The 13,165-nt window shown below is 38.2% G+C and overlaps 1 protein-coding gene across 10 annotated transcripts in view; it reads left to right on the plus strand.

Annotated features, from left to right (window-relative positions):
* Positions 1 to 12,782, plus strand: part of ncam1a (neural cell adhesion molecule 1a) — a 266,470-nt gene extending 253,688 nt beyond the window's left edge. For 6 of the 10 annotated variants that reach the window (XM_038707776.1, XM_038707777.1, XM_038707778.1 and 3 more), the window contains 4 exons: positions 58 to 265; positions 2,605 to 2,721; positions 3,342 to 3,803; positions 8,142 to 12,782. In XM_038707776.1, the coding sequence (XP_038563704.1) occupies positions 58 to 265; positions 2,605 to 2,721; positions 3,342 to 3,803; positions 8,142 to 8,262 (908 nt within the window). In that variant the 3' untranslated portion in view covers positions 8,263 to 12,782. The remainder of the gene's footprint in view (positions 1 to 57; positions 266 to 2,604; positions 2,722 to 3,341; positions 3,804 to 8,141) is intronic. The other 4 variants (XM_038707782.1, XM_038707783.1, XM_038707785.1 and 1 more) reach the window with 1 other exon arrangement.
* The last annotated feature ends 383 nt before the right edge of the window (positions 12,783 to 13,165 follow it).

Below are 13,165 nucleotides of genomic sequence, written 5' to 3' on the forward strand. Positions count from 1 at the left end.
CCTGTCTTTCTTGCCTGTTGTGCTTGTGTATACCCTCTCCCTGTCCTTGCCCTTCAGATGCCATGGACGGTGGCTCAGGCCTGGGCACCGGAGCCATCGTAGGCATCCTCATTGTTGTCTTTTTCCTGCTGTTGGTGGGCGTGGACGTCACCTGCTACTTCCTCAACAAGTGTGGACTCCTCATGTGCATTGCTGTTAACTTCTGTGGGAAGGCTGGGCCAGGTGCTAAGAACAAGGACATAGAGGAGGGCAAGGCAGCATTCACGTAAGGGAACTTCATCCTTGCCATTTTATGATGCATTTCTTCTATGTTTTTGTTTAAACAACTTGAATTATTGTTGGCTGCTGTTTTCAAAAAAGCTCTAAAAACCCACTTTATGTTATTTAAATTAATTAGGTTGACACATGGGCGGCGCGGTGGTGCAGTGGTTAGCACTGTCGCCTCACAGCAAGAAGGTAGTGGGTTCAAACCAGTTGCCCCAGCCTTTCTGTGTGGAGTTTGCAGGTTCTCTCCGGGGGCTCCAGCTTCCTCCCACCGTCCAAAGACATGCAGGCTAGGTTGATTGGTGACCCTAAATTGTCCTTAGGTGTGAGCGTGAGTGGTTGTTTGTCTATGTGTGGCCCTGCGATGGACTGGTGACCTGTACAGGGTGTAACCCGCCTTTCGCCCGGTGTCAGCTGGGATTGGCTCCAGCCCCTCGTGAACCTGTACGCAGGATAAGCGGTTGACAATGGATGGATGGAGGTTGACACACAAAATGAACTGCAATATTGCTTTGTTTCTTCTGTACAAGTAATTCTTTGCTAGCATGTTCACCATGAAAAATTTTATAAAATATAGTCAAATGCTGTTTTTACAGCTTGTTTTTATTAAATAAAATAAATGTAGCTTTAAATGGAGAAGATGAGAAGATTGCCATCAATTCTATCTTAATATGATTAAAAGAAAGGTAAAGAGTGGTTTATTTATCATTGAGGAACTGTTGACACCCTATGATTGTTTAAGGGGAAAAAAAGTTTCCACAACTTCCTATGCCAATAAAATTTCCATCAGTTTGATACTACTTACTGTGATTCAGAAACCGCTAAACTGAAATTACTGCATCTCAGCTATATGCTATTTCATTCATCTTAACTAGTCTACACCCTGCCTGTCCTAGATAATATGAATTATTTAACTGTAGTTATATAGTTTGTTGATCATGGTTGGGCAATAAATTCCAGTTATATATTCAACTGCAAAAATGTTACAATTCATAGATTAAAATTGTTATAGGTTGACTTACTACTAAAAAATTTTACCACTGTTAAAGTGCACAGTAAGCATTGTGAGTAAAATATTCAGAACTGTAAAGTCAATATTATTTATAGAGCCCAAAATCACAAATAATAAATTATTATTATTCTCACAATCTGTACGGCATATGACATCCTCTCTTTGGATAAGGAAAAACTCAGATTACCCTGTAAACACCTAATCATCTCAAAATTAAATTATAGTATTATAGACTTTGTTGATCAAAAATCCAGTTAAATATTTTGAACAGTCTCTCATTGTATCAGCTATGAACACAGCAAAACAAATACAAATTTAACGGCTCATGTGAAAAAGATTTATAGCAAATGAATCATGATATGTAATCAGTTGATATTTGGCACCAACATGTCTTTGTTTTATTGTGTTCTTTTTCAGAGGGGCAATAGAGTTGAGTGTCATTCGCAGTGAGCTCTGCAGCACTATCAACAAAATAATCAATTTGGGAGATATACATCTAGTGATTTGTTTATTTTGGGTTTTTTTGCCTAGTGGCATGTAGTCCAGCAATAGGAATTCAGATAAAAAGGGATTCTGTGGAAAGACTATTAAATGTTCAATTTCAATGCCATATGCCAGAACAAAGTCGAGGGTGTGGTTAAAACAGTGAGTGGGTTTATGAACACTCCAAGCCAATCAAATGTCACAATGAGATAAATGCAGTACTAGGGCCATTGTTGATGTCCACATGGATGTTAAAATCACCTACAATCATTTCTTTATCTGTTTTAAGGACTGAACTTGATAAAAACTCAAAATTGAGAACATGGACCAGGAGCGTAGTACATTATAACAAATAGAATTGGCTGTAGTGTTTTCCAGGTTGGGCGTAAAAAATTAAAAGAACAAGGCATTCAAATGAGATATAATTTGATTTAAGTTTCAAATTGATTTATAGACTTGTGTCGAATTGTAATCTGAAATGTGAGTAATAATATGAGATAATATGGGAATGGATTAATTTAGGATAACATATTCTTCATCATCTAGCCAGGTTTCAGTAAGACAAAATAAATCAAAGTGATAATCTGATATTAAATCTTTTACTAGTACAGCTTTAGATGACATATTAAGAGTCCACATTTAATTCTCCTATTGTATTGTACAATAACAGTAGTGGTTCTAATTTTTATTAGGTTTCCATGCACAGCTTCTCTTCTGTTTACTTTTGATTTAATTCATTTAAGTGGTCGGGGGGGAAGACACCATCACTATGGGGTTTAATAGGTTAACAGCAAATAAAGTTAGTGTCTTAGCTTGCTAACTAGTCTGTTGCTCTCTGACAACAGGAAAGATGACTCTAAGGAGCCCATTGTTGAGGTGAGAACGGAGGAAGGACACACCCCAAACCAAGAAGGAGGGCCTCCCACTGAGCCCAATGAGACCACCCCTTTGACAGAACCTGAGTGAGTATGGAACAGGACTTCCCAAATGTAATAATTGTCTCAGACTTAGGCCTATCTGCATAGTCTTGATAAGAGAGGTGAATCATAAATAAAATGAATTGTCTTAATGGACTAGATAGTCAGAAATGTCATAATTTTTTTTATTATTATTATTATCATCATTATACTGCCATTATACATTGTTATGGATCTTTATAGAACCTTATAGTAACTGTAATTTACATAAATTCTTGTTTTCATCCTTTCAAATCAAAGTTTAGGAGTGTCTAACCTAGTCTTAAATAGGGTTGCCAAGCCACTAACTCATTCAGACCCATTCAGACCAACAACAATCCCTCCTTTTTCTTGGGTCTTTGTATTGTTGTATTATTTTTTATTTACCCCTCCACAAATATTTTGTTGCTAACATTTTGATTGTGTAGATTTTACTTTTTCACTGTAGCACAGAAGCACTCACTCTGCCTTGTTTATTCCCTGACCTGCACTCTCCCTCTACCCCTTTATTTCTCTCGTTGTCTTTTTTCTTTCTTTCCCTCACTTTTCTGGTGGCTCTATGCTCCTCCCGTGTCCACTCCCCACTCCTCCCTCCCTTATTTGTCCTGCTCCTCCCCACCAAACAGGCCCGCTGCTGCAGACACCACCTCCACGGTGGTAAACTTTCTCCCCTCCACTGCCACTAACTCAGTTGCTGAGAGCTTTAGCACGGCGCAGAGCAGTCCTGCTAGTGAGAGCACCACGCTAACCACCAGCGCTTCAAGCCCAACCAAAGCTGCCCCTGCCAAGTCCTCCCCCAAAAACTGCCCTGCTGCCCAGTCCAGTTCGCTTAAAGCTAACACCCAACCTGATGTTGGGCCCCTGGTCGACCTGAGCGACACCCCTAAAGTTACCCCCTCATCCAACCCAACGCCCCTTGTCTCAGAGCCCGTCAGCCCACCCTCTGCTAATGCCGACGGGCTACAGAGCCAGCGTGACCCAGTCAAAGCCCCTGACAGCACCCAGAATAAGGACTTACAAGTAGACGGCCCGACCAAGGAAGTGCCCAATACCCTGTGCACAGACTCAACCACACCAGCCCAAAATGAGTATGAACACTGCCATATCCCCATTCCTCAACTTGTCGCTATTGCTCTGGTCACATCCCAATAGTCCAGAAGTGTGCCATTTTTAAAGGAAAAGTCCACCCTTCAATGCAGAGAGTTTTGGTGTCAGATCCCCACATGCACAATTTTGCAGGATATGTTGTATATTCACATATGTGTATATATAAATATATGTACAAGCCTTTTAATGAAAAAAAAAGTATTTTCTGGGTGTAAAAAAGCAGGATGTAAAATACTTTAAGCAAAATTGCCAAATAACATTATTTGCAATACTTGCAGAATGCAGAATGCTTCCTGAAATATACTGAATATCTCAGGTTGATGATTTTTGTAGGAACATTTAAGGGTGGAATTTTCCTTTAAGAACAATAAACGTTGCAGGTAAATGGCACAGGAATACAATCCATTGGGATGCCACCAGTGCATGCTTGTCTTCATTCAACCACCACCTCCACCCTCCACCTGTTTGTTTGCTCACTTAATGGAGTTAACCTTTCTCCAACCATACACTTAATTTTATTTCACCCACATTATCTCTGATTAACTCTGATTAACCAGATAAATCATTATGGAAAACAAATAGATGAATGATGCATCTTTTTAGAATACACCTTGTTCACACTCAAGGTCTTCCAGCAGTACTTACATAAGTACTTTCAGTACCTCCAGTAATCACTAGCATACATACACATATGCAGTGATTCTTATATGGAGAACATTAAAAGGATAAATCCAGTACATTAACACCTGGCTCTTATTTTTGTAGTTGTGGCCATCATTTCTGTCAGTATGATTTTACTTAGATAATTGCTAAGATGAGAAAACATGGAACATCATTAAAAAAAATTAAAACAGAGCAAGAAAAATAAGCTGTCAGATGACCAACAAATGTTAGCCAAACTGAAAAGAAAATTAACCCCAACTGTCTGTTCGATACATTCATCATAGTTGCAGACCAATTCTGTGATTTATCTTTCACCGTAGTTACTGACATTAAGGATGCGTTTACTTTGGTTTTCAAATCATTAAATACTGAAATTCTGACAATGTACACACAGAAACAATGCACACAACTTTTCTAATTTTATTTCCTTTTTATCTGTGCATCTATCCAGCAATGGTCCAAGCTCTAGCAGCAATGATCTTCTGCTTTTTATGCTTCTTGGCAAAAGAAAAAGAAAAAGTTTTGAATTCACCAAATTTTGGTGACTCAACAATGGCAGGGAAGATCCATAATATTATTTTTTTGTTTATAGGACAATGATAAGACTTGATGAATACAATGTTATCTTAACCAATGATAAAGACGATAATGATTGTCCAAACTATTAAAATTAGCCCTTAAGTTCTTCAAAATTTTACATTATGCACTGCTAACTTAAAACAAACATGAGTCTATTATGTACCATGTTTAAGTAAGTGAATGCCACAGAATGCGATCTATAGCTCATAGTAATTAACAACAACCAAGGCCAAGATACCAGAGCTTAGTTTGTCTTCACTAGAGTACGTGACAAAAAATAGCAAGAAACATTAAGTCCTGCTGCACACTCAAATGAGAAATTCTTGTTCACTCTATGAAAGAGTAGAGAGATATCTTTTTGTGGAATACTCCTCTCAGTTGTGAAGGGATAAATAAGTGTGTTCAAGTAAATTTAAATACTTGTCACAGAGTGACATTTGTCATTTTGATGAAGGATAATAGATATTGAAGGCCATTTAAAATGCCAATCTCAGAAAGACACCTCTGTTTTCTGTTTTGTTTCCTGTAGAAAACCCTTATTTCAGTGGTGCTATGAAGGGTGAATATTTTGGCGTTTTACCCATAGGAGTAGTAGGAGGAGTAGGAGTTTGCAGATGTTCCTGATTCCTGACACTCTCGTAAGGATGAAGAGGAAGCTATGGCAGAAGATGAATTACAGAGGCTTACTGACAATCAGGTCTCTTTCTCTCCCCCCTTCATCGAATACTTTGCTTACTCAGATGGCCAAAAAATGATGCATGATGTCAGTGATGAAGTATGGGGAGTTGAGTGCTAGTTGGAAGCAGGGCTCTTGTCAGCTCAACATCACATTGATATAACCAAACTTGTCATTGTAGGAACTTTTCTTAATAACTCTTTGACATGACTGAATCAGAGCTCTCCCACTGATCTATGTGGTGATCCTTCTTCAGCATCCCAAAAATGAAATGTCTTGTCAAGTTTCTTGTGGGTTTATTGGATTTCTGAGTGACGTACTCTTCCTCTGGACCCATTTTTCGCTCTTGAGTAGAAAAGTATCTTTGCAGACCATTCCAACAGATTATACACTCCTACATATCACATATGTAAATGTCCTTCATGATGTCGTTTTACACCACGTTTAAAACAATGTATCAAAAAGCAGGTTTCAATCAGAGTAGTTATTGAATTACTCTTGATTACGCAGGAGCATGTTTTAAAATCAAGAGTGACATAGTTAAAGATAGTGCCGCATGAAAGAGTTTTACAATTTAAAGGTCAGAAACTGCAGCGAGTTGGTGATCAAGGAGACAGCATTTAAAGGTTACATTGGAGCAACATTCATGGCAACCTGTGACAAATCACAATGAAGACAGTTCATGTTAGAAGATTAGACTGTATAGTACCATCCAATGTGTAGAATTGTTTTAACTGAACATGTCCAGAAGATATCAAGTGTAGATTGAAGCTGACAAGAGTATGAATTTAGCATAGTGGTTGTTGAGTTCATGCTTTGGCTGAAATATTATCAAGTTGACTAAAAACATTGATTTGAGGGAGCTTGTGTAGTCATGTACTGTATTATCAGGATTCTTGCCTGCTTTGCACAATTTTATAGATAGTGTAGGTGAACACACAGATAAGGTTGGCACTGACTTTGAGGAAGCTGCAACAAATTGTAATAGCACTTTCAGGTTGTGCACAATATAGAAGAACTATGAATAATTTGGTTTTCCAACAACAGAATAAATTTATACTCACAGCCCTCATATTTATTTAAGTTTTTGCTTGCTTTTTTAGGATAAAAGGCAGGTGTATGTTTTTAGTTATGATACAATTATTTGAATAAGCTTAGTTAGTGGGTTTAGCAGTGACCTATTTACTTTATTGCATTAATCTGACCTAGTTGAGTCCAATAATTTTCACACATTATATACAAAAACATGACTGCCTGATCACACCTACAAATTAATGGATATTTGTCATCTCCTGAATCTGACTCATGTGTTTGGTGACTCCCTGAGCTTTTCAGGCCAAAACATCCATCTGTACATCTAAATGTAAATTGACACAATGGCATTTACTGGATGCATTCATGTACCCCATAGGGTGAACCCTTTCTAATTTAGACATGCTATGACCTTTTCTCTAGCACCGTCAGGGCAAAAACTTCAACTTTGCATGGAAGGTATTTCATAATCTCACAGGCAGATTGCCATGAAATTTGTAGACAACAGTCATGCTCCCAGGGGGAACAAATTGTTTAGTTTTTTTTCCAAACACCCAAGGTTCTTCATTTTAGCACAATGTTCAGGATAGCCATTTATATGAAGACTGTTTCAGTTTAAAGTCTGTATGGGTTGGATGTATTTGTGGATCATGTATGTGGGTCAGTCCCTGGCATAACTTTATAAGGCCCACAGAGAGCATGTATGTGTGTCAGCAGGAAAGAGAAGTGTATTGATTAAAATGGATATTTGAGAGCTGACATAGAGAACAGAAGAAGAGATGACTGTATGTGACACAACATTGATGCATCACATTTTCAAAATAGAAGCCACAGCAGCACATTACTATAAATGTATTACAAAAAAGGTACATATGCTAACACCAGAAAATGTTCGACTTAAGTGAAGTATGGCTTTAAAGTCTTTTTCCATTGTGTCTTGGCTCAGTCCAGACGGCGTGTAATCCTCTTGTGTATTGTAGTTTGTGTTGTAGGTTATGCCTCAGTCTTTCATTCCTTCATGCATTGTGCCTACTGTACCGACCCTGTCTCATTCCACATCAGCATTCATTGTTCCTTGAAAATAGCTGTGACATCCATGTACTCTTATTTGATGTCTGGCTAGGATAGTGAGCTTGATCCTATTATGTGTGAAATTCATTCAGTTCCAGGAGGGAAAACAAATTCCCTCAAAGCATCTTGCATGTTTTCCCCCCATTTTTTCCCCTTCTTTCTTTGAAAATGACACAAAAGGCAGCTCAGAGCAGCCAGTTTAGCGGTGAGAGGGAGACTTAGTGATTCACTGTTAACAGAATTTCCTCTCTTTTTGTCTCTTTCTGGGTCTCTCTCGCTCCTGTGTTTGTCCCCATAGTGGTAAGACTGTGAAGGATGATAACACTAAAGGCGAGACGGAGGTGAAGAACGCCACAGCCGAGGTGAAGACAATTCCCAACGAGGCTCCTCAGACGAATGGCAACGAAAGTAAAGCGTAATCTCCTTGCCCAAGAGCAGCGGGAAGAAGAGTGTGGTTGGGGTAGGGAGGGTTGTTGGGTGTGGGTTTTTCAAGGTGGGGGGTTGTGGGGGGTCACAGTCACTGAAACCTCAAAGCAATGTCACACAGCACCCCATTGCATCAGAGAAAAAACAACAAATGCAACAGAAAAGCTAAAAAATAAAAAAAAAGAGAAATGATAGGTCTCTTTCTACAGTGTCTTCTGACCAGGAAAATGTAAAGACCTCATGCACATGCCTTAGTCCACAGAAAAAAGCAAAATGCATACTTGTATTTCACCCTCTCTCTTGTATGTAATATTAAATCAACTGTTAAATACGGAACAGAATCTAAACTATTTTACTCTAGATAACCATGGTTGGACTGTAGCTTTACTTCACAGATTACTGCCCTCATTATATACACACATAAGACTGGTAGAGTACATTACCAATACTACTTTATGCAGTATGGTCACCATTGTGGTAATGGATTATGGGTCTTTTTTCCTTTGTCGATATTTTGTTGTGTTTAAATAATGTCCAGACTATTTAGCTTTTTTTAATGTGTTATTTCCAGGGCTAGAGATAGATCATTAGCATGCCTGTTTTTTGCAAAGTTACTGTATTTCTGTACATGTGTGCTGTCATTTGGTTCCTCCTTTTTAGATGTTTTTTTTCTTTCTTGAATGGTGTCTTCATATGGTTCAGGTCCAGAAATAATTTAGCCCAAGCTATGAGAAATGTAAGAAGACACCGGGGAAATATTTTTCATGCTATTAAAGTGAAGGTTCAGGGGTTTCAACCATGTCTCCCTTAAAATTATGTTTATGCAGTACGTACATGTATATTGGTAAATGGTTTTGCCTATACATTATGATAAAAACAGAACTGTTGTAATGATAATGTGAACTGTTTTTTGTTTTTTCAGTCAGCAAAGTGCTACATTTTTGTTCCATACGGAATTAGTAGGCAGGTGATTGGGATGAATGGAGGGCGCACAAAGTCCCCCGTGCAGTTTGTTTAAGGCAACTACAATAAGTTGTAATGAACTGGAATTAAAACATTGTGGTTTTGGTTAAATATTGAAAGTAAACCCATCCACTCTCACACCACCATTGACTTTTTAATATTTTATCAAGATGATGATTTTCCCTAACCCTTAAACAAGTGCTTTGTGTTGTATAAACATAACCATAAAAACGTCTGTCATGCTTTAGTTGCCACAGGTGAATGTTGTCAGGGGAAAAAAACATTGTGATTTTTTTGCATTCATTATGAACATTTTGTTACTTTGCAGATACGTTCATTAAAAACCTTTACTCATTATGTTGATAATAATCATAATCTGGATGACATTAAGTTTCTTTCAAAACGTATTTGCTGTAGCTGTATATAAACAGAATTTTTGGGAGATGGCTGGGTTGGGTTTAGGGTAAGGAAATGGTCACATAGAAGATTATAGCTGTGTTCCTTTTCAGGGGCCACATCCCTCAAAATCCAATTTGATTTCAAGACTGAATACATCTTAACAGCTTAACTGAGGTGTCCCACTCCAAAGGATAATTTTGCCTGAATTTGATGCTTCTACTTGGGTGTCCTTTGTATACTTATCTGTTCTAAAACACCAATCAATTGTTCATACTGCTTTCAGTCCTCATTAACTCGTTAAGTCAGAAAATGATCTTTACCAAATAAACCTGGTGTATTCACATGATCACTGGTAAAGATACTGTATAAGCTGGACCAATGAAAAAGGATTCTACATGGAAACCAGGCTGAACGTCCACTGTTACTTCTTGGAAGTAGACATGTAGTGAAAGTATATTAAGTTATATGGATAGAATTATCATTAATGGTACACTGTTGACACCAGTTATCCATTGTGTCTTGAAACACAATGGTAGAACTTTGCCTGAACTATGTACTATCTGGGGCTGTTGAGGGCATATTCTTACTGGTCATTTTTTTACCTTACGAGTTGATGAGGACATGCCATTAGTTTTGGTCTCTGTGAAGCTGGGAATGGGAACTAGAAATTATGCTATGGTGAATTCTCTGTAAACCGTCTCATCTCTGGAGCCCGCTAGCTTTCGTTTCAGTCCCTCGTAAATCATGTTCTTCGAAGGAGGTGGCACCTGTAATGAGACACAGCTTATGTGTGTGTTGTTAATATTGTCATTTGATTTTCTTTATCGTTGTCGCTTTCTCTCTCATATGCATACACCTTGCCTTTTCCAGAGGTCTCCTTTGAGCATTTCGGACCAATTCTTTACCTGACAGATTGGGCTTAACAGTGACACAAAAGGCCAAACGTGTTCTGTGAAAACAGTTTCCATCAGCAGGTTTGGACTGAGAAGTAGACGTTTCTGTTGAATGAAAACAAGCCCTTGGATGCTTATTGGCCAAACTTGTTGAATTCTTGACACACCAGTTTCCACTTTCTAACATTGGTCTCGAATATCACCTTCTGTTTCCTTGGGGTTAACCATCCCTAGCTTCTTCTTTGGTTCATAACCATTGTTGCCTTCTCTGTGTTAAACACTCTTCTTCACTGCTTATAACTGATTGGTCTGAGGGTTCAGCTTGCTGATATTTCTACACCTCTGAGTGACCAAACATTTGATTCCCTCAGCCATCGTCTTCTTTCACCACACCTGTTGTCAGTGTGAGTATGTGTCACCTCTGCTTCCACCATCTTGCTGTTAAGGTTTTAATTAGTTGTAGTGATGTAACATGTATTGTAGGTTTAGTCCAGTTGACCACTTTACTCAAAGTTCACTTCTTAGCACAAGGTTGAAATGGAAATTTTCTGGACAATGTCTGGAAAGTATGAAATTAACCACAGTTGGCCTAGGAATTTTGTCTTTATCTGTTATGCCTGGTCAGATGTTGGAGGCTCTCTAAAAACAGGAAACTCAGATTTGTTTAGTTAAATAAATAATACAAAGCCACAAAGAGAACTCATATTGTAAAGTGCCGTGTTAAACAGTTGCTTGGTCGAGTTTGACAAAAGAGTACTACACAGATTTCCTTGGGCAGTTTGGCCCATAGGTCAGTTTACCCAGTATCTGAGAGGACTGATTACACGATCATTATCTGTGTCTCCAATAATTATATCTGTTCAGTGTGTATGTTTATACCCACAGACAGCTAGCAGTATACTAAATAAGTAACTGAATACAGCATGTTAGGCAGCTTAGATCTGGAGTGTATTTAATTTCCGGTAAATAATTTTAATGCTGAAACAACACTCAATACAGCTACAACCATGAAAGCAGGAAACTGCATTTAGTTTTGCCTGTGGCAGTGATTAGCATCCTTGCTATGTTTGGTAGGGCTAGTCTAATCTAAGAACATTAGCTAATTTTCATACAGACATCACCAGTCTAGACCATCAAGGAGTTTTAACGGCATTGTTAAAAAGGCAATATAATGAACATTTAGTGAAAAATATTTCTCTTTATGATTGCTATTCCAAGTCAGCTTTAGATGGCTAACTAGCAAAAACAGCCATAACACACCATAAGCAGTAAGCAGTTTATTTCTTTCAGTAGAGGAAGCTAGTGCTGGTCCTGCTCTGATCAGTTCAATCATTTTTGAGCACATGCTGATGTTGCCTACCAACAACTGTGATCTCAATATCACTTTCACCAGCACCAAACTATCTCCGTCCAGCCATGACCAGTTATAGACCAGCTCAGACCAACCTGCTCAAAGCACCTTTACCTTTTTGTACTCTTAGTTTGTAATGGACATTAATTAGTGATGAAGATCAAGATTTTGAATAATGTCACTTTGTTATTGTTATTTAGCATACTACATGCTAACATTTTAGCATGCACACTGGACAGAAATACCCAGATGGAGGTGATCCTCATCACATATTTGGCAAGATAACCAATGAGTTTACTACCAAATGCAGACTGGCCCCTTCAAAATAAGTAAAAAGTCCAAGCAGTCACAGGTCCTAAAGATTCCCATTGAAAACTGTGCTGAGTCGCATAGTCTTACTTTGAAATCTGGCTTAAATTGAGAGACTATTACTATCTGTAAATGAATGTACACACTCATCCCATTAAGCATAGCATTTCAGTGGTCCTTTTATGCAACAAAACTGACTAGAGAAGAAATGTGGCCTCTTTTAAGTAACCAGAAAGGAAATTGGTCTGTGGTGTTTAAAGTCCTCTTTTTATGCATAGAAAATAAATGAAAGGATTTCAGAATGTTCTCAACCCATAGTACCCTGCTGTGGATTTGGAAGGTTTCGCCATCTTTTTTTGTACAGTGTTCCTCCTACTTTAGACTGCAAGCTAGTACACTGTGAATGTGTGAATCCATTGTGTCCTTTTGTCATAGAATTGAGCAAATAGTTTGATTGTGAAAAGATGTAGCTGATGTACCAATGTACAGAAGTATGACAGCAGCAAACTGGAAAGACACAGTGCCTTTGTATAAGAAAATGGTGGCATGCATTCCATTCCTCTCAGTGTCTGTCCATTAAAAGTTTCACATCTCCATCTTCCTGCTGATTTGCTTTTTCATTTACTACATTCCAGAGATGTAAGTTAAGCAGTGGTTTGTTCAAATTACGTCATAGATTCTGAATGGCTGAGTTAATGTGTTCTGGTGTGTATGATGTGTCCTTTACACTGTCCATGTTAAAGGATTATTCTGGTTTATGTTATTTTGGTAGGCTTTGTCATAATTTCTATCGTCATGCTAAATATTGTGCTCGCCAAGTTAAGTACTGAGATCTGTGAAACATCACTAAAAAGAAGTCCAATGAGGCAAGAAACACAAGCAGTCAGACGGTCAGACAGGCTAAAAACAGCCAAACTTATGTGAAAAAAACAAACAAAAGTGAAAGGCAAATTATAATACCAAAATCTGCCAATATCTATC

This window comes from Micropterus salmoides, unplaced genomic scaffold (genome assembly GCF_014851395.1).
Source record: "Micropterus salmoides isolate LMB-PRFRI ecotype aquatic unplaced genomic scaffold, ASM1485139v1 Ms_hic_scaffold_9, whole genome shotgun sequence".
Taxonomy (NCBI): domain Eukaryota; kingdom Metazoa; phylum Chordata; class Actinopteri; order Centrarchiformes; family Centrarchidae; genus Micropterus; species Micropterus salmoides.